The sequence below is a fragment of the Sciurus vulgaris genome, assembly GCF_902686455.1.
Source record: "Sciurus vulgaris genome assembly, chromosome: 19".
Taxonomy (NCBI): Eukaryota; Metazoa; Chordata; class Mammalia; order Rodentia; family Sciuridae; genus Sciurus; species Sciurus vulgaris.
The window spans coordinates 9,708,263-9,729,352 of record NC_136480.1 but is presented as its reverse complement, the minus strand read 5'-3'; the positions used below and the strand labels follow the sequence as shown (position 1 = coordinate 9,729,352).

Genomic DNA, 21,090 nt, shown 5'->3' with positions numbered 1-21,090 from the left:
AAAACAGAGTGATAAGAAAAGGACATCAAATGGAAGCAAAGAAGAGCAACTTGGAAGGCTTCTTTTTTCCAGCCAAGAGGCCAAAGCCTTGCTCGTTATATTTGGAGAACACATCCTCACCTACCATTAAATGCTGTGGAGGGAGCAGGTGAAGGGAGGGGAAGGGAGGGCCAGAAGTGATTTCACTTGCATAAACTCAACCCACCAGTGGTGTTCTCTGGCCTCTCTTGGGCCTCAGTCTGATCTGGGCACCTACTGCTCACATGCTTCATGCAAGAGGGCAAGACCCGAAGTGTGTCAAGCCCAGTGTTAATGATAATGATGTGACTCAGACAGCCTCCTTGCCTGTTTAGTTCCAAATCTGACACAGTATAATTAGTAGAACAAGGAAAAGAAAAAATTAAATATTTTGAAGATATAAGTTAAACCTCTATAGTTACCACAGATTTATTCCTACAGCATTTCTAGGATTTGAAGTATTTCACACCACTGTATTATTATTATTTTTTTTCCTTTTTCCCAACCACATGTAATACTGTGCTACGATGGGGTTTAGGGTCTCACTGTCCCTTGTTTCTACAATACAAACACTAGGATGCTGTGGTCAGGGATCTTCTTGCCAACTTCCTCCCGTGCCTTTGGGGGTACAGTTGGCCTTGGGCCTCCGGGTGGAAGGGCAGGGTCTCTGGGGTGGATGGAGGGTTTTCTCTCAAGGGTTCCCCGCCTGCTTGGGGTACTGCCTGCCCCACCCTGCCTTTAGGGGCAGGCTGTCTGGAAGGCCACAACTTCTGGAGACAGTGGGAGACTGTTTTTCTGCAGGTGAGTGGTATATTGCTTCATTCGCAGTTACTGTGGGGCCTCTAAGTTCTCCCAGAGAAGTCCCTGCAAATCCCACCAAATAACTCAGCGGGAGATGTCGGGGTGGCATGGGTCTGAGGTAAATCTAAGTTTCATAAAAAGAAAAAGGAAATACTATATACATTTACCATGTGTGTAAGTCCAGGTCTAGTATGTATATAGATGCATAAATATATATATATACACAGACACCTACACATACATACATGTCTATGCGTATATATACACATATATACACACACACACACACATATGTAGAGAGAACGTCAAGAATCATTTTCCAGTGGCCATATGCAGAAGACCCTTGGCGTCCTGCCTCCCACGTGGGAGGCACTGAACGTGCGGCTCTTGCTGCAGCACTCCCCGGGTGTCTGCACACACAGGTCTGTGGGATTCGCATGGCTGAGCGTGAGCGCACCAACGCCTGGGCCTCTGCTCTCCACAGACACGCTCTCCCAGGCTGACCTCCCAGGCTCTGCCCTACAAGGCCAGCATGACTGAGAAGCAAGCAGAAGCCTCCGAAGCCAGCCGAGGCCGCACTGATGCTGACCGGCAGGTCACATGGTGCCTGACTTGTCTGTGGAGCTGTTGGGGAACATCTTCTCGGTAGGCGTCACGGCGGGGCTGCCGACCCCAGAGCTGCTGCTGCTGCTGGACCGATGCTGGACCACCGGCCGCACGGGCCGCATCGGGGGCGGACGCAGCTGGGCGCCAGCCAGGCGGGCTGACAGCGCTGGCTTGAAAGTGGTCATCATCTCGGTGGAGGAGCTGCTGCTGCGGCGCATGGCAGCATCCGGGTCTCGGATGACTATGGTGTGCAGGGGGCTGGCGGGCTCTGAGCTGATGGGGCCTGGAGGGTTCTTCAGGGGCTCCAAGGTGTCCAGCACTACATCTGGTGCCTGCTTGACCGTGTTCTGCCTCTCAAGTTCCCGCAACTCGTGCAGAGCGGTGCTCATGGTCTTCTCGATGTCCTGGGGACAGAGAGAGCTCCAGTGAGTGCAGAGTCTGCAAGCCTGGAGTCCTGGGCTGCCAAGCAGCTTGGGTACCTTCTTAAGGATACCCCAGGAACCTCGTGGCCTGGGAGGTATCTTACTATCCCCAGGGTATCTTACCATCAAATGGGGGGGGATCAATGTGGGAGTCCCATGTATGGGAAGTCAACTTAGTCAAGGCAGGTCAGACTACCAGAGTCAGACAGATGCTCAAATTCTGGCTCTGCCCCTTCCTTGCTGTAAGACCTTGGGCAAGTGACCTTACCCCTCTGAGCCTCAGAATCCTCTTCTAAAAATTATAAATAATTGTTATACTAAGAATTGATGAGTGTACTAAGTGATATGATCCCTACAGAGAGCATGGCATAACAGCGAACACACAGTAAGCACTTAAAATAATAGTGCAACCATGATAGCACCAACACCTGACACTGAGCACCAATCCAAACCCTTCGTACTAGTAAGTCATTTAATCCCCACACTTACAAGGTAGGAACCACTGTTGCACACATGAGGAAACTGAAGCTCAGACTGGTTAAGTAACTTGCCCAAGGCCATACAGCTATTAGTGGCACAGCCCAAATTTGAACCCAGGGAGTCTGACTCCAGAGGCCCTGCACCAATCATCATTTTTCATTAAAAAAAAAAATCCTTTGTCACTATACAAGGTATAGATGTATCAAAACTTCACAAATGAGTACTCCATAAATTTGTATAATTACATGTTTTTTTAATTCAAAAATAATCCTTGCCTATAGAAAAATTACTTGAGATGATCTGTGGAATGTTCACAGCATTCATCCCACAACAGTGGGACTGTTAACTTTCCTCTCTGTGTTATCATCAGAAAATTCATTATTTAAAAAAATGGAAATTTTTAAAAGCTACAAATAAGTATATCTGTAGCTTTGTCTAGGTGATTCTTGGAAACACTAATATTTGAGGACTCATCAGATGGGAGCATTTGGATGACATAGAGTTGTCACCAGCCCAGGTCAGTCTGGTGCCAGTCATCCCAGAGGCAGGGATGGAGCTGGACCCAGGGACCCCTGGCCAGGGCAAAGGCCCTGCAGGCTTGAATGAAAAGACTCTGCAGACACTTGCTGACTGTGTGACTTTGGGCAAGTCTTGGTTACCCTGCACTGAACCTTATTCATTTGCTAAAAGCCCATGCTTTCACTGGAAAGATGAAATGAGATCATGGATGTCGTGAAGCTCTATAAACTGCCAGACAATGGTTTTCCAACTCCTTGTGGCCCCACTGTCCCTGGGTCACATGATCATTTGCTTGGATGCCTCCATGTCCCACAGGTGTCAGAGGAGCTGCAGAGCCGGAGCCCAGTCAGAGCACGATGGCTTGGCTTTTGAGGACACCATGAGGGGACACTGCTTAAGAGCACCACTGGCAGGTGCTGTGCACGACCTCAGTGAGGAAGGATGGCTATTAAGTCATGCTTGCTCCTCTGCAAATCCTGAGGCCAGTCCTGAAAAACACACACGAGTCTGGTGAGACAAACGGGGCTGAAGCCTGGCACAGGGGCAGCCGACCCCAGTCTTCCGTATCCTCTCCTTCCCCTGGTCTGCAGGCAGCGCCCGGCCTGCCCGGCCAACACAATGGACATCAGTGTTTGTGTTTCCATGATATTTTAGCCCTTGCTCCGTAACCCTGGCAATGTTTAAAAGGATCAGTTGCAGGGCTGGGGTTGTGGTTCAGCGGTAGAGCGCTTGCCTAGCATGTGTGAGGCCCTGGTTTCCATCCTCAGCACCGCAAATAAATAAGTAAAAGAAATGTATTGTGTCCATCTACAACTAAAAATATTATTTTTAAAAAAGGATCAGCTGCAGGGGATTCTCTGTAGGAAGGGAGAGATGACTGTCCTCTCCCTGTCTGCTACCTCCCTCCGGTGGCTCCAATCCAGTGAGAACCAAAAGGTGAAACTTCAACAAATAAAATGTGACTCTGGTACCTCCACCTCCATGCCTCCTGCTGCCACCTCCACTCTACCCTGGTAGAGCGAGCCAGAAAGACAGAAAGCTCAGAGAAGGATGAGCTGAGGGGTTTAGGCTGGAGCCTGGCATTAGTCTGAGAGGTGATGAGCGAGTATCCAGAGTGGAGCAGCAGAGAGGAACCCGGGATGGGCAGAGCAGGGAAGACAGCCACTTTTCACCTCCTCCCAAGAGAGACCGTCCCACTTTGGATGACAGTGTCGCACAGTCCCCAGTTGGGTTTCAAATCTAAATCCCAAAGAACATTTCGAGACCAGAAAATTTGGGGTAGCCCCATCTAGTGCTTGAGGTTCTGCCTGCCATCCCTCCACTCTATAGGCTGCAAAGTCAAGGGCTCATCAGAGCTGATGCTGAACAGGCCGTGGGCTGTCCTGTGTGTTCTTAACTGTATACAAATTGTTTATTGTCAGTTCCTATTTTACTTCAGTCAGTGAAAGGAGCTCTTGAATGCAGCTATTAAGTTGCAGGGTGCAGATATCGTTGCACATAGAGAACACATGTGGCATTCCCCCAAGCACATTTCTTGGGTTGGGCATTTCTTGGGATAAAGGGCAAAGAAGTCAGCCAGGCTGACCACTGGGAGGCTGAGGCAGGAGGATCAAGAGTTCAAAGCCAGCTTCACCAAAAGCGAGGCACTAAGTAACTCATTGAGACCCTGTCTCTAAATAGGGCTGGAAATGTGGCTCAGCAGTTGAGTGCTCCCAAGTTCAATCCCTGGTACTGCTCCCTCCCCTCAAAACAAGTCTGGGAAGTAGAGTATGCCCTGTTCCCTTTGTTGGAGATTCGCATACACATCTACATGTTTTATGGTATTGAAAAATCTTGCAGATAAGCCTTCTGGCTTTGTCAGACCTGCATCCCCCAAACTGAATCAAGAGCACTGCCCCCCTCCTCTGGCATCCCATGGACCCTGCCTGTGGTGGGACCCACTGTTAGAAACTGTGTCCTAGATGGCATTGGATTCTTTATGTAAAGGACTCTGGGCCAGGTGGTTGTCCACCCCCACCATGACTGGGAGAGCTTCCATCCTGGGAGAGTGTCCAGAGGATGGTGGGGGCTGGGGACTGTTTCCAAAGAGGATGGCCAGCCTTGAAGAATGGAGAAGCAACAAATTGCTTGCCTCTTTGCTTGATTCATGCCAAGGCACCAGTCCCAGGGAACCTGTGAGAGTGGGCATTTGGACATGGCCCAAACCAGACCCTTGGGCTGTGGCAGGAGTTCTAGAGGCTGGGTGGCTTGTTTGTCTTAGGTATTCCCTTAGAATCTTCCCTGGACTCCACTAAGGGTACAGGTCAACAAGCTCACTGCCCTTTCAAGGCTGTGCATGTCTCCTGGGTGACTGTTCTCTCTTCCCTTTCACTAAACTTTAAGCTCTGTATGAGCAGGCCAAAGTCTATTTCAGCCCTTCATTGTACTTCCATTGCTTAGCATGGCAACAGTCACATAATAGATGCTCAACCAATATTTGTCAATAAGTGGAGGAATGAATGATAGATGGGTGGATGGATGGATGGATGAACGGATGGATGGATGAACTCAGAGAGACCTGCCATTGCCCCATCCCCATAATCTAGCACTTCCATATCCAGCTCTGGATACTGGGGAGTGTTCAGCCTTTATAGAAGCCCCAGCCAGCAGCGGCACCAGCCAACTTCTGCCCCCAAGGGAAGGCCCAGCAAGGGGCGGGAAACCAGCTCTCTCTCTTATCCTATGGCTTAACCTTGAGTCTGGCGAAGGCCAGGGGGCACTTCCACATGGGAGGTTCCCGCCCCACCCCTCTCTGGGGGTCTCAGCTGGCCTAGCTGCCTTTCCTGAGCCCTTACTTCTGCCAAGGCCTCAGCCTCCAGGGACTTGTGGTCCCCTAGGCTGCTGTGTCTGGTGGAGCCGCAGGTAGACCTCACGGAGTGCCCTTCTGAGAGCGCCTTCTTGTCGGGGTAGTTGATGCTGCCGGCACTCCCAAACGTCGCCATCCTCCTCTTCTCAGGGCTCTCGATCCTCCCCCGGGTGAGGGGGATTTTGTGGGGGCTGCTGGGGCAGGCGGCAGCCCGGGGTGGCGTGTCTATGCTGGGGCCCAGGCCCCGGGGTGGGCTGTGTGTGTCGCCCCCGCTTCGGCGCCTGGGGATGGCCGCTCCATCGGATCGTAACCGCACTCTGCAAAGGAGCCAGGGGGCAGGGACATGGGGCAGAAGTCAACCCTGCCAGTCTCAGAATGGGCATCCAACCCCCACGCCAGCCACACACGACACACTGGTTTAGGGAGCAGGTATAGTGAAGCCTCGCTCGCTCAGTCAGACTGTGCAATGTGCACAGCTCTGCACACACAGCAGCAGGGGAGGAACGGGGAGGTGCAGGAGGAGCTTCCAGCTGCAGACAGCTGTGGTGCTCATTACAAAATGAATCCCGGCTCCCTTTAAGTTGGGGCCAGGAGGATTTCAACCTGGAAACGCTTGGGTGAGCTCAGTCCCGCTCATGATATGTTCCCACGTTTCCTGTGGGCTTTTTTTCTAATGAGTCTGAAGCACTGAGGCTTGACTATACCAGAAAGCCACCAGCACCCTGCAAGCACAGGAGGGGCCCCTTGGGAACTGAACATCTGCTCGCTGTTGTGCCCCACCCCCTTTCTCCCCAGACTAGGGCTCTATGAGGCTTTTCCGGATCTTGTAAAACTGGTCATTTAAGAGTAAACACGATAAGCCTGTGGAGCACGTAGGTACCCCTCCCACCTCAGGGAGGTCTGTCTGTGAACAGGGGTGGGGGCGTGGATCAGGAGGGCTGCTCCCTGCTCTCTCTGTCTGCCATGTGTTTCCTGTGTTCTCTTTCAGATCCATCCTATCCTGCTGAATGGGGGCACTACCCCTTGCCTGCTCTCAAGTGGGTTTGAAGATAAAAGGTGTTGCACCCTGTGGAAGTCACCAAAGACCCTGAGGCCCTGGTAAAGGTAGAGAAGAGGGGTCAGGAAGGGGTGGTGCCTTGGGGATGCAATGGGACTAGGGACCAAGTTCAGTGTGGTCAGTAGAGCTTTGGACCCTACAGCCCAGCCAAGCTAAGCAGGCCTGTGGGTGCCCCAACAGGACCAAAGCAGAGGTGTAGAGAGAAAGAGGTAGTAAGAAAGAAAGAACAAGAAAGGAGAAGAGAGAGGGAAGGGGGAGAGGAAGAGAGAGGCAGGAGAAGAGTGGCCCTCACGGGAGCCGGGGCACATAATGTTCCCATCCACCTGTCCCAGCCTTCCACTTCCCCATGCCCCTTGATTTAGTCACCAATCACAGTGTCCTGAACTGAATAGAATAGGCCACTGATTTCTTTGGCTCTGTGAGCAAATGCCCATACGTGTGGGCTGACCACATGACCCTTCTAGAAAAAGAGAGTGACATTTAAAGACTCCAATGTGGGGTTGGGGAGAAGGCAATGAGAAACTGCCGGCTTTTTCTTTTTCTTTTCTTCTCTACTTTTTTAACCCCCATATATTTTGGACCAGACTGGTTCTCAGAATGCTTTTGCTCCATGCTGACAGAAAGGTCATATGACACAGCCCAGCCCACACAGGGCAGGGAAGAAATCGGGAAATCTGCTCCCACCAGAGAAGCGGGTGGAGCTGAGTGTCAACTTCTTCCACCACAGGAGGAGGTGGGAATTTTCTGTTTATATAGCACAATTAAGGGAATATGGGAGCATTATGTTTTCAAAGCCCTGTGTAACAACTCTGGTTTTCTCCAGAAAGCTGGAAGGAGGAGCAGGAGCTGGAGAGAGGGAGGGAACATACCTGCTGATTTCGCTCTCGAATTTGTGGTCAGTATTTCCAATGAAAAGCACTGAGTTCCCAGCACTCGTCTTTTCTCCTGCCCCTCGAACTCCCTACCCAGCACTACGCTGCTTTGTCCCCGACATTCTCCAGACAGCTCCAGTTGGCGCCCCGGGTTGTGCTGATACCACACCCTATGGGGAGCAGGGCCTACCCGGCCTCCTTCTCTCCTTCCTGCCCTCTCACTTATCCCAGTTCAGACATGAACAGATGGATGTGGCACTAGCAGGAAGAAAATGAACCCCTGTTTCCTACCGGCCCATCACCCCCCCAAAGCCGTAATCTGAGATGTGCTCTGTGGGGGACTGGAGGTCATTCTTGGAGGAGGCCTTGTCGTCCAGCAGTGGCCCGCTGCTGGCCTCGCTGTCAGCCTTCTGGCTCAGGCTGTCGGAGAAGGCATCGTCCCTGGGGGGAGAGAGATGTGAATTGGAGGTGGCCCCTCCAGAGTACCAGGACGCACCATGGTACCTGTAGAAGCTGAATAAGACCCTGCCTGATGGCTGACCATGCCCACGGCTGAGGAGGAGCCACCTTCCTGCCACACGGGCCCACTGCAATGCTCCTGGAGTCTGTCTCTGGCAGGAGACGCCCTTCTGACCCAGCAACCCATGCCCGCCTTCTCCTTTCCTCTTCTCTAGCTTGCTCTTCTCTCCCAGGCTGTGCCCAGGCTAAGGCAAGCTAACTGCAGGGGGCATGTTGGAGGAACGGGGTGGCTGGAATCTAAAAGCTGAGCACAGAGTACTGAGTGCAGAGTCTCCACCTGGCTCCATGAGAAGTGGTTTCGCACAAAGGAGGAAAAGGTGGCTCCATCCCTCCCCTCCCCCATCTGAGATTTGGGACGATTGTGAAGGCCTGCAGCCTCCCCCCACTCACCCCACAGTCCTTTCTCTTCCAGTAACCTTCCCCTGTCCTAATGAGCCTGGGGACCTCAGGGGCTGCCAAGGGCCCTCCACTATAGCATTCCTCTTACAGTTTGCTTGGCCCTGGCCTGTTCTCTTAGAGAAGGTCTAAGAGACCTTTCCTGTCAAAACACAGGTTTTTGGTCCCCTTCATGTGAGGTTCAGCTTGGTGTCTACTTCTGCTAAATCAGCTCCCCTTGAGCCTGGCCAGAGACCTTAAGGAAGGTTTGCACAGGAATCTTCAATGACTTTCAAAGAAATGGAACGTGTAAACTTTGTGAGTTTCCTGGTAGGACAAAGTACTTAGGATATGGGTTTTTAAATTTTTTTAACCCCTGAAATTGTAAATAAATAAATAAATAAATAAATAAATAAATAAATAAAAAATGGCACCCTATTAACCAGAAACCAGGGCATGTTTTTTTCTGCCCATCCCCTGAGAAAGTCACATCTGCATTTGAGGATGGTGGGCAGTTAAGAGGTGGTGACCTGGCCACCAGCTTTGGGGAAGCCCACAGAAGTACAGAAATTTGGCAAGATCCATGGAACACTAAGAACTGTGATTAACAAGCACCCTGGAGGCTGTCAGATGGATCAGAACAACAGGCAGACAACATGCTCTCTGTGTTTTCTGATAGATGAACAATTTGCATATTTGGTCAGTGGATTACCATTTAAAGGGAAGTTAGATATACCCCATTCTTACAGAACATCAAGCATATTATACCAGTTCTTAAACTGCCAGCACACGGCCCACTACTCCCTTCCAGTGCCCACTGCAGGCATCACTAATCTATTACTGCTCATCTATTCCCAGAAAGTTCCAATTCCTACTCACATGTCCTGTACAACTATGTACTGATGAGGGATGAGCCCATCTACGCCATTGTGACGGCCCTCCCACCAGTCCTCTGAGGCGCGGTGGTACAGGAGCAGCGAGGCCCCCTTCTTGAAGGACAGCTCACGTGGTGACCGCCCTACATAGTCAAACTTGGCAATGGCCTCAATCTGCTCCACTTCTGAAAGGAAAGCAAGAGAAAGAAATTCCATGAGGTCAGTAGAGGGGCATCCCAGGAGCCTCACTCAGACAGCCCTGGCTTCTACCGGGCAGGGCAGGCGGCATGCCAAGTGAGAACATGTGACCTGGTACTCAGGATCCCAGGGGTTCTAGGCTCAGATCCACTCCTCACCCTGTGACCTCAACTTCTCAAAATGTCCAGTGGGAGCTGGCATACCAGACCCTCATTTTCCACTGCCCATTTTGTTCCTACCTCTTAAACCGTTATTAAAGTAATATTTGGGCTGGGGAGATAGCTCAGTTGGTAGAATGCTTGTCTTGCAAGCACAAGGCCCTGGGTTCGATCCCCAGCACTGCAAAAAAATAAAATAATAATAATAATAATAATAATAATAATATTTGATTGTGGCATTTGCCAGCAAATGGATGGAACTGGAGAATATCATGCCAAGTGAAATAAGCCAGTCCCCCAAAACCAAAGGCCAAATATTCTCTCTGACATGTGGATGCTAATCCATAAAAAGGGAGAGCAGGGAGGGGAAGTATAGAAGTCAACTAGATTAGACAAAGGGGAATGAAGGGAAGGGAGGGGGATAGGAATGGAAAAGACAGAAGAATGAATCAGATATAACTTTCCTGTATTCATATATGAATACCTGACCAGGGTAACTCCACATCATGTACAACCACAATAAAGGGACCTGAATTGGAATGGGGTGCACTCCACGTATGTATGTCAAAATACACCCTACTGTCGTGTATAGCTAAAAACAACAAACAAAAACTTTAAAAATTTGAAGACTTTTTCTTCTACATGTCAACACAAGATCTAGTTCTATTTTTCATGAATGCGTTTCTTCTTTGTCCACTTACAATATTTTTCGCAGTTTTTAGAACTTTTGAGAGGTCAAAAAGATGGTGTATATGCAAAATGCAGGACACAGTTTTTAAGAGCTCCCAGAATCCCCAAAGCTCATGGTTATGGAGTGAACTGTATCTCCTCAAAATTAAATATATTGAAGTCCTAGCCCCCAGTGCGTTGGTGTCTGGAGGTAGGACCTTTAATAAGGTAATTGAGATAATTGAAGTTAAATGAGGCCATTGTGCACTATCCAAGAGGACTAGTGTCCTCATAAGAGGAAAAGACATTCTAGATCTTTCTCTGAGTATGCACAAAGGAGAAGCCATGCGAGAACACAATGAGCAGATGGTGGTCTCCAAGTCAAGAAGCCCTCACCAGAAGCCAACCCTAGGGCAGTAACTTGATCTCGGACTTCTAGTCTCTAGACCTTTGAGAAAATAAACTGCTATTATTTAATCCACCCAGTCTGTGGTATTTTGTTTTTGTAGCTCTAGCTAACCAATTCACTCACCCATGGACTTAATTATAAGAAAGGGGGAATTCTCATTGGGCCATAGATCAAACATATTGACCCATCACACATTTGCCTGAGTTATACCCATGAAGTGCTTGCAACAGTGCCTGACAGTTTGCTCTAAGAGTTATGCAACTCTGGTGGCGGTGGCTGTTAGCAGAAGGTTTTACTTCTAAGGACCGCAGACAGCATGGAAAACCAGAGAAGAGGGAAGACACTACCTCGTTTGAGTCCCCCAACACTCTCTATTGCCAGTGCCCCTCTGAAAGCTACAGGCTCAAGAAGATTGTGCTTGTGGCCCTGTGAGATGCAGTGGCTTTGACACATTCAGTCTCAATGACAGACGGCCTTCTGCAGTGAGTAGGCCTCAAACAGTTCAGCCAGCTCCTGAAAAATGTCTTTAAATACTATTATGATGCAAAGGATGGGAGGGAGGAAGAAAATGACAGCAAGCTGATTGCATCAGTTGAACTCAGATCTTGACACGGAGTCACCTCTCAGGACAGTGTGGACACTTTGTCCAAATCTCAGCTGTGTCTTTCACCCATAGGCGTGTGTGGGACCTGCCTACTAATAACCTGTCTGCTAGCCTGGTTACAAGAGACAGGAAGGCCAGAGCTGTGCAAGACCGGGACTGAGCCCAGCTGGCTTCACATTCTCAGGGCTCACCCCTGGGACCTCCTGGGACCCAGATCGGCCTCCTAGAGAAAGGAGCTGACCAATCAGAGGTTTGCTGAGGCTCAGAGGAGCACCGAGGGGCTGCCCAGTTTCCTTGTCCTGCCTTTCCTGTCCCTGGAGCCTCCAGTAGTCACTTGACTGGTCTGGAGCTGAAGGGAGGGTGGGGAGGAGAAGAGGGGCATTGAAAAATGTAAAAGGCAAAAAACAAAATAGGACAGGAGGAGCCACACTGAGCCAGGAGCTAAGTGGGAACACGTGTTCACAGATGTCATTATGTAAGTGTGTGGTACCAACAGTAAGAGCAGCTACTATTTATTGGCAAGTCTGTTATTTGGGTTTCTCATGCCCTGCCACTCTCCCACACTGGCATTCATACATAATTCCCTCGACTTCCCCATCTTAAGAATGGATCAAAGGTTTACCTGCTCACTGAGGCCAGAGCCTTGGGACAGCTCTGGGGTCCCTCCCACCAACCAGCAGTGACTCCTTCAAACAGACCACAGACTCTGACCACATCTCCCTGCTGCTACCTTGGTTTAGATCACCACTTCCCCCCTGTGTGGCCTCCTCACTTCCTCTCTTACTTCGTTAGAGTTATTTCTCCCCAGAGAAGCTGGAAAGATCTTTCAATATCATAAATCAGATTATGAAACTCCCTTGTCCAAAACCCACCAAAGATTTCCCTGCTGACTTGGAACAAAGCCCCAGTGTTTCCCCAGGGCTCCTGAGGCCCTCTGTGCCCAGGGACCTTGAGACCTCACCTTCTACCTCTCAACCCTCACGCAATCTGATTGCACCTTCTTGGTACTTCTCCTCCAACATTATGTGACATTTTTCAAACACAAAAGAAACTGAAATAATTTTACAGTGAATGTGCATATAGCCATCAACTAAATTCTATTAACATCATACTAGTTTTATCCATTATACCAGTTTTATCATGTATTTGTCCATCCCTCTCTCTATCCATTCATCCACCTTTGAAATTGACTGTGGGTAATGGTTGCATATAAAAAAATGAATTATATATTTAAATGAGTGAATTACATGACATATAATTTGTATCTCAATAAAGTAGTTCATAGCTGCTCAATTCACTATAGCCAGATTGTGGAACCAACCTAGATGCCCTTCAGTTGATGAATGGATAAAGGAAAACTACCCCATTCCCAATAGCCTCGAAAAAAATAAAATACTTGGGAATCAATCTCACAAAAGAGGTGAAAGACCTCTACAATGAGAACTATACAACACTAAAGAAAGAAATTAAAGAACACCTTAGAAGATGGAAAGATCTTCCATGTTCTTGGATAGGAAGAATTAATATTGTCAAAATGGCCATACTACCTAAAGTGCTATACAAATTCAATGCAATTCCAATTAAAATCCCAATTGTGTACCTTACAGAAATAGAGCAAGCAATTATGAAATTCATCTGGAAGAATAAGAAACCCAGAATAGCTAAAGCAATCCTTAGCAGGAAGAGTGAAACAGGGGGTATTGCAATACCAGATCTTCAACTCTACTACAAAGCAATAGTAACAAAAACGGCATGGTATTGGTACCAAAATAGAAAGGTAGATCAATGGTACAGAATAGAGGACACGGACACAAACCCAAATAAATACAATTTTCTCATACTAGACAAAGGGGCCAAAAATATGCAATGGAGAAAAGATAGCCTCTTCAACAAATGGTGCTGGGAGAATTGGAAATCCATATGCAACAGAATGAAACTAAACCCATATCTCTCACCATGCACGAAACTAAACTCAAAATGGATCAAGGACCTCGGAATCAGACCAGAGACCCTGCAGATTATAGAAGAAAAAGTAGGTCCAAATCTTCACCTTGTTGGTCTAGGATCAGACTTCCTTAACAGGACTCCCATAGCACAAGAAATAAAAGCTAGAATCAACCACTGGGATAGATTCAAACTAAAAAGCTTTCTCTCAGCAAAGGAAACTATCAGCAATGCGAAGAAAGAGCCTACAGAGTGGGAGAATATCTTTGCCAATCATACTTCAGATAGAGCACTAATCTCCAGAATCTATAAAGAACTCAAAAAAACTCTACTCCAAGAATTCAAATAGTCCAGTCAACAAATGGGCTAAGGAAATGAATAGACACTTCACAGAAGAAGATCTACAAGCAATCAACAAACATATGGAAAAATGTTCAACATCTCTAGTAATAAGAGAAATGCAAATCAAAACCACCCTAAGATTCCATCTCACCCCAATTAGAATGGCGATTATCAAGAATACGAGCAACAACAGGTGTTGGCGAGGATGTGGGGAGAAAGGTACACTCATACACTGCTGGTGGGGCTGCAAATTAGTGCAGCCACTCTGGAAAGCAGTGTGGAGATTCCTTAGAAAACTTGGAATGGAACCACCATTTGACCCAGCTATCCCACTCCTTGGCCTATACCCAAAGGACTTAAAATCTGCATACTACAGAGATACAGCCACATCAATGTTCATAGCTGCTCAATTCACAATAGCCAGACTGTGGAACCAACCTAGATGCCCTTCAATTGATGAGTGGATAAAGAAACTGTGGTATATATATACAATGGAATATTACTCAGCCATAAAGAATGATAAAATTATGACATTTGCAGGCAAATGGATGAAATTGGAGAATATCATGCTAAGTGAGATAGGCCGATCTCAAAAAGCCAAAGGACGAATGATATCGCTGATAAGTGGAGGATGACACATAATGGGGGGGAGGGAAGGGTTAGAGTTAGGGTTAGGGAGGGGGGCAAGTATGGAGGAAGGAACTACTGTATAGAGGGTAAAGAGGGGTGGGAGGGGTGGGGGGAAGGGAAAAAATAACAGAATGAATCAAACAACATTGCTCTATGTAAATTTATGATTACACAAATGGTATGCCTTTACGCCATGTACAGAGAAACAACATGTATCCCATTTGTTTACAATGAAAAATAAATAAATAAATAAACTGAAATCAGACTGAAAAATAAAAAATAAAAAAAAAGAATTATATATTTAAATGAGTGAATTACATGACATACAATTTGTATCTCAATAAAGTAGTTCATAGCTGCTCAATTCACTATAGCCAGATTGTGGAACCAACCTAGATGCCCTTCAGTTGATGAATGGATAAAGAAACTGTGGCATATATATATAATGGAATATTACTCTGCCATGAAGAATGATAAAATTATGGCATTTGCAGGCAAATGGATGAAATTGGAGGATATCATGCTAAGTGAGATAAGCCAATCTCAAAAACTAAAGGACGAATGATCTCACTGATAAGCGGATGAGGACATATAAGGGGGTGTAGGAGGGGTTAGTGTTAGGGTTAGGGTTAGGTTTAGGGTTAGGGATAAGGAGGGTGGTAAGAATGGAGGAAGGAAGGACTGTATAGAGGGAAAAGAGGGGTGGGAGGGGTGGGGGGGAAGGGGAAAAAATAACAGAATGAATCAAACAACATTGCCCTATGTAAATTTATGATTTTTAATTAAAATAAAAAAAGAGAGAGAGAGAGGAACGTAGAGTCCTCCTTGAGAGTCAGGTACCTGGTGCAGACTGTTTCACCATCTCTGTAACTAAAGGTTTGGAACAGGCCTGGTGCAGAAGAGATATGCAGGGGAAAGGGACAAAGGGACAATAGGACAGTGGTTGCTTCCTGCGTAGGACACTCTTGCCACTTAGAATTTGCACCTGGGCCAGGCAGGACACACAGAGGGCCTGGGCTGAGAGCTGGTACTCTGAGGTGTTTCTGGTGCCCATCTGTTCTGAGGGCAGTGCTGAGGGTCATGTGGGCCAGCCCTGTGGGGTGGTGTGAGGGAGCAGGAGGGCTCCCAGGTGAGTTTTCTGGCTCCAGACCTCCCCTCACTCACCTTCATCACTGGTGTGAGGCTCTGTGCCATTGTCATGGTCAACTTCATCAATGGTCCCTGGCTCACTGTGTGGACTGTCACTGCAAGGAAACACAAGAAGGGGACTCACTGGGGAGCCGGCCACCCTCACACCGCCCTTAGCTTCCCGTGGGCACCACACCACCTGCCCACCTCTGGGCCGTCACCCAGAGCAGGACCAGGCCCACACCACATGTCTTTTCCCTCTGATCACCCAGGGATCTTCCTAACCAGGAAACCACTCCAAGCTCCTTGCTGGAAGCTTCCCTGAATCCCTCTCTCAGCAACATCCTAGCCCTGGAACTGCTGGGCTACTTTCTTGATGAAGGCCATGTCCCCAAAGTTCATGTGTTGGAAACTTCATCCCCAGTGCAACAGTGTCGGAGAGGGTTATAAATGCCATCCTTGCGAATGGGCTGATGTTTTCACAGGAATGGGTTAGGACTCACAAGAACTGTTTAACAAGTGAGTCCGACCTGAGCAGCTCTCGTGCTCTTGCTCACTCTTGTGCCTTTTGCCCTTCTGTCTTCCACCAGGGATGAGGTAGCAGGAAGGCCCCTGACAGATGCTGATGCCATGCTCTTGGACTTCCTAGCTTCCAGAACTGTGTGCCACATAAATTTCTGTTTGCTAGGAATTACCCAGTCTCAGGTATTCTGTTACAGCAGCAGAAAATGGATGCAGACCATGACTACATGTTCCGGAAGGTCCAGAGGGCAGTTAGCCCAGCATTTATCATCAGAAGTACCACAAGTCAGAACAGGAGAGACCCTCAGAAGTATGATGTGTCCTCTCATCCAATCCGACTCCCTTCCTCCAGCTGAGGTAACACATCCTGTGAGGTGAGTGAAGCCAACAGGGGCTGCCTCATGACTCTCTCGGCAAAAGCCCAGATTGATCCAGGCAGTGAGTGTTGGTTGGTCACATGATGGGTCTGGTGGTGAGAGACCAAGGTTGATCCAACTCAGTTGTTCATGCACTGGGCACGATTCACAGTGGCTACTCTTTGCTAGACTATAAGTTCCTTGAGGCCAGGGGTCATTCACACACCCAATGTTTTTACTGAGCCACTAACACTGTGCCAGGTAGGAGGGATGCAGTGAGAGGTGAGGTGGACAGGGTCCCCGGCCTCGTCACTTACCTTTTATGGGGAGGAACAAGAAAACAGGCCAGTAGATAAGACAGTTACAAGTTGATATAGTATTATACAGGAAAGAGATGAGCAGAGACAAGAAAAACAGTGGAGATGTACATAGTCAGGGGAGACTTCTTAGAGGAGGTGACATTTACAGTGCCGTTTAAAGGGATGTGGGCTTTATTATGGAACATTCTCCCTCGCCACCTGGTAAGCTCTGGACTCTGCACAGTGGCTTCACGAGTCTCCATAACCTGGCTCCCCCTGCCCTGTGCAGCTGTCCCTCAGCATTTCCTTGTCACATTTTCCATCCCAGCCATACCAAACCACTTGTCATTTTATTGAATGCTGCAGGCCTTGCCCACTCCTCACTGAGCTGGCTCAGTTTACCCTGCTGTCTCACTCAGTCTTCATCTCCTCCAGGGAGACTTGTAGAACTGCCTTAGACTTGCAGTGGGGGCCTCCTGGGACTGCCTGCTTCCTCCCCGATCTGAGCTCCCTACATCACGGTTAACCTTGTTCAGGCTCCGTTCCTGCCTCCCAGACCAGGACCTGGCCGAGGACAGAAGCTTGGGACCATCTTTTGAATGAATGAATGAACGATGTCCACGGTGCCAAAACCTTCAGCCAAATCCCTTTTTGGCTTTGAAAACTCCTCCAAAATCACCATGAAGTTAATCAGTTTTTAGTCACATGGGAAGTAAACAGGATTGAGAAAAGCATGCCTACTGCATAGGTTCTTCAATAACATCTAAGATCTGTGGATTCTTCCCAAGACAACTGCATGTCATACCAACATACTGCACCAAGGAGAGGATTGGTATTGGCCAATGCTGTGTGTGAAAGGCTTCTCTGTGGGCAGAAATGAAGTTTTCTAGCTGTTCGATGCTTCTGGTGCAGAGCAGACTTGCCCCCTGGTGCCTCAAAGGAGGTCAGGAAGCTATGATCACACACTTCTATGCAGGGAGATGTGTGTGGGGATGAAGGGGCTGGGACACTGCCCCTCTTTGAAGAAATTGTCCAAATATGTCCACAGAACTAAGGCCATCCACAAGTCCAGGGATACTGTGACAATCAAAAACAAACTCCCCCAAAGGCAGCTGGCTGGAAGCAGTGCAGGTGAGACCTAAATATATACAGCTGTGTATTGTTCTGGTCACTCTTGGGCTGACCTCTCTCACTTGGTGTGCTGGATTTCATATCTTCATTGCATTTTTTTTCATGGGCTATTTCTCTCTTTTTAAATTTAAATACTTTAATTGATACATGAAAATATAACAATAGCACATATTTATGGGATACCATGTGATGCTTCCATATACATATGCCTTGTGTAATGTTTAAATCAGGGTAAATCTATCACCTTAAACATGTATCTGTGTGTATTGGGGGGGGGGGTGTGCCAGGAATGGAACCCAGGGATGCACCCATGCTAAGCACATGCTCCACCACTGAGCTACATACTCAGGCCCTTTATCATTTTTTCATAGTGAAAACATTCCTTTTTTTCTAACTTTCCAAAATATACTGGACATTATCATTATCTATCTTCATCACATTTTTAAACAGCTTTCCTATCTTAACATTTTATGGTCTTAGCCTGGAACATAGCCAGCCCTGATTCTGAAAATGGACAAAATATTTTCCTAAGACTGGGTGTCATACCAGATACACAGAGGTGGTCCAACTAGTGAGCTGACCTGGAGTGGAACACTCTAAGAATCAGGCTTATGGTCGAGAGAAGGGCACATCTGGTGGGAGGGGGCCATGGAGGGTGCATGTGGTCAGGTGGGGCTTACTCATGTCCCTGCTTCCTGAGAAGGGCCTCACCTCACCTACCAGATATAGCAGCACCTCCCCTTGCCAATGTGACTGTGATCACAAAGCACCAGACCAAATGTCAGCACAGAAACAACTCTTGAGCTTGTATGGGAACACAGGGTAAGAAGTTCATATTCTACTTGAGGATGCTCAGAGAATGAATTAAAGCTGGAGTTGCTGGCTGCCTTCTTGGTACCACTAAGGGAGAGACTATCTGAGAATAAAATCAATACAGAAAAAAACAGAATCAAGGAATGGAGATTGCCGGACCAAGTCCTGGTGTCCAGAGTTGAGCCCCTAGATCCAGCTGCACCTGAAGATACATTCCCAGACTTTTTAGTTAGCAATCCCATACATTCACATTTGGCTTGCGCTGGTTTAAGTTCTGTCCCTTGTAACCAACAGAATCCTGACTGGTGTTTCTAGCTCTCATGGAAGGGGGCTGCAAAGCTCAAATGAGAAAATGCATATGGAAGTACAAGCTCTAAAGCAGTAAGAAAACTGAAGGGCTTCTTACTGTTCAACAACAATGATGACCATAATACCATTAAGAGGAATGACATCTTACCAATATTCTTCCCCTCCAGCCATGCATTTTTCATATACAGGTCCCTCTAGCTCCCGGGGACTGGGGAAGATGGCTTCATGATGGACGATGATGGTTTTGATGACTTCGTTGACATGTGCCTGGCAGGACACAGGGTCCTGCCCATCAGGGATGTGCATGAGGGTGGGCCCAAAGCAGATGGCCAGGTTGTAGGGATCCATCATGTTCTCGTCGCTGTACTGGGAGAGGCTAGGGAGAGGAGGTAGCAGGAGTCATCGGGGACAGGCAAACCCTCCCCCTTGGCTTCTTTCCTTTGGGCTGGGCTCCACTTAAACCCAGGAGGCTCCATGTTCTGCTTTAAAAACAAAAGTATCTGCAATAGCCTCAAGCCACCCCCTCCCAAAGGAGGCCAGGGCCCAGTCACAGAGGGGCCGGTTGGTCAGGCACTCACTGGTTGAGGAAAGCGAAGAGGTATCTCATGACCACGATGACCACACGGGGAAGGGTGATGAGGATCTGCTGGATCTGGTGCACCCTCTCAGCTGGGTTCTCCAGTTCTGCAACATAAAGGGGCTTTGCACCCTGAAAACATTTTCAAGTTTCCCCTCTGTCATCAGCCCCAGTGGATGGGGACAGCAGCTCTACTGTCAGTTGGTGGGATCCACCTGTAATCCCTGCCTGGCCCATCAGAGCGTCCTATCCCTGGGGCCACAGGGAGGAGGTGGGGCTGTGTCCTACCCAGAACCAATCAGAGTTGGTTCCTCAGGACTTGGGGCTGGAGAAACCTATAGGGCGGTGCCCTTGGTCCGGGGAAGAGGGAAGTCTGGAGCAAGTGGGGGCTGCTGAGGAGAAAAATCCTGCCTGAGGATGTGGTTGGCACAGAGTCAGAGAAGGGATGGCTTTCTGCTGATGCCAGCTGAGGTTCTGAGTTCATCTGGGCCCAAACTTTTCAGGTGCATCAATGAATGTTCTCTTTTGTGGCTTAGGTCAGTTTGAGTTTCAGTCACCTGCAATCCCTGAGTCCTGATCAACACACACAGGGATCGTGTTCATTAAACTCCTCACACCAACTGTAGCACAGAACGGGCACATAGTAGTTGCTCAGAAAAAGAAGGGTGAAAAATAACCATCTGTCAAGCCACCTATTGGCCAGGAACTTGGGAGATGCTTGTGATCTCGTCTTGAACCCCTGTTTTCAGGTAGATGCTGGAGAGACTGGCACTAGTATTTTTATTGGTCAGGCTAGGGATAAGAGCAGAAAATTGGGCTTGGTAAGAGGACACAGGCACCTGGTGGGCATGAAAACCTGGTGCTAAGAAGAGTGAGCTGTCAGAGCTCTTAGGTTGACGCAGCTGATGTGTGGCATGATGTCCATCTCTTTTTCAGGTAACATTTTTCTCACACAGCCTCTGCCTGGCTTCTCCATTCCATCTGGGTGTTCCTTCTAAACCACGGCCTTTCTTGTTTCTCCTCTGCATCCAAGGTCCTCAGGTCAGGGCCACAATTACCCTCGCATGCCTCATCTCTAGCTGCCAGCCCTTCCCAAAGTGTCTGGAGATGATCAAGAACTCTGCCTCCCCAATGAGAGGTGCTCACAAGTCTGCAGGGCCTCCAGTGGGGCTTACGCAATGCCTGGACAGTAGTATTGGCATTTGGTATTGAAAGACCTGGGTTCCAAGTGTCCTGAAATAAGACATTGCTCTGCCATAAATTCCAGTAGTGCCCCCCGGAGAAATCCTGTGCCAGGGGCCTTCTCCACCACATCACCTCTCAAAACAGAAGTTGCTACCCTTGGGCCTTCGCACACATGGTGATCCCTACAGCTGACCTTCAAAGCCTGCTCCAGGAAGCCTGCCCAAGCCACTCCACAGAATCAGCGTCTCCTATGCACAAATCAGTTCCAATGCCCCTCACTTCAGATGCCTCTGTCCTCAACCTCAGTCATCCCTGCCCAAGTACCACCTCTACTCTTATTTATTAATATTGATGTGTGTGTGTGTGTGTGTTTGTGTGTGTGTGTGTGTGTGCGCGCGCACGCGCGCTCGTGCACATGCACATGCGT

The 21,090-nt window shown here is 48.4% G+C and overlaps 1 protein-coding gene across 4 annotated transcripts in view; it reads right to left on the bottom strand.

The window, feature by feature from the left end:
* Positions 1 to 1,191: 1,191 nt before the first annotated feature.
* SRGAP3 (SLIT-ROBO Rho GTPase activating protein 3) overlaps positions 1,192 to 21,090 on the bottom strand; it is a 257,580-nt gene continuing 237,681 nt past the window's right edge. For 3 of the 4 annotated variants that reach the window (XM_079122072.1, XM_079122073.1, XM_079122074.1), the window contains 7 exons: positions 19,480 to 19,585; positions 19,050 to 19,277; positions 15,508 to 15,587; positions 9,394 to 9,574; positions 7,912 to 8,061; positions 5,681 to 6,008; positions 1,192 to 1,829 (listed from right to left, as the gene is read on the bottom strand). In XM_079122072.1, coding sequence (XP_078978198.1) covers positions 1,416 to 1,829; positions 5,681 to 6,008; positions 7,912 to 8,061; positions 9,394 to 9,574; positions 15,508 to 15,587; positions 19,050 to 19,277; positions 19,480 to 19,585 — 1,487 coding nt within the window. In that variant the 3' untranslated portion in view covers positions 1,192 to 1,415. The remainder of the gene's footprint in view (positions 1,830 to 5,680; positions 6,009 to 7,911; positions 8,062 to 9,393; positions 9,575 to 15,507; positions 15,588 to 19,049; positions 19,278 to 19,479; positions 19,586 to 21,090) is intronic. The other variant, XM_079122075.1, reaches the window with a different exon arrangement.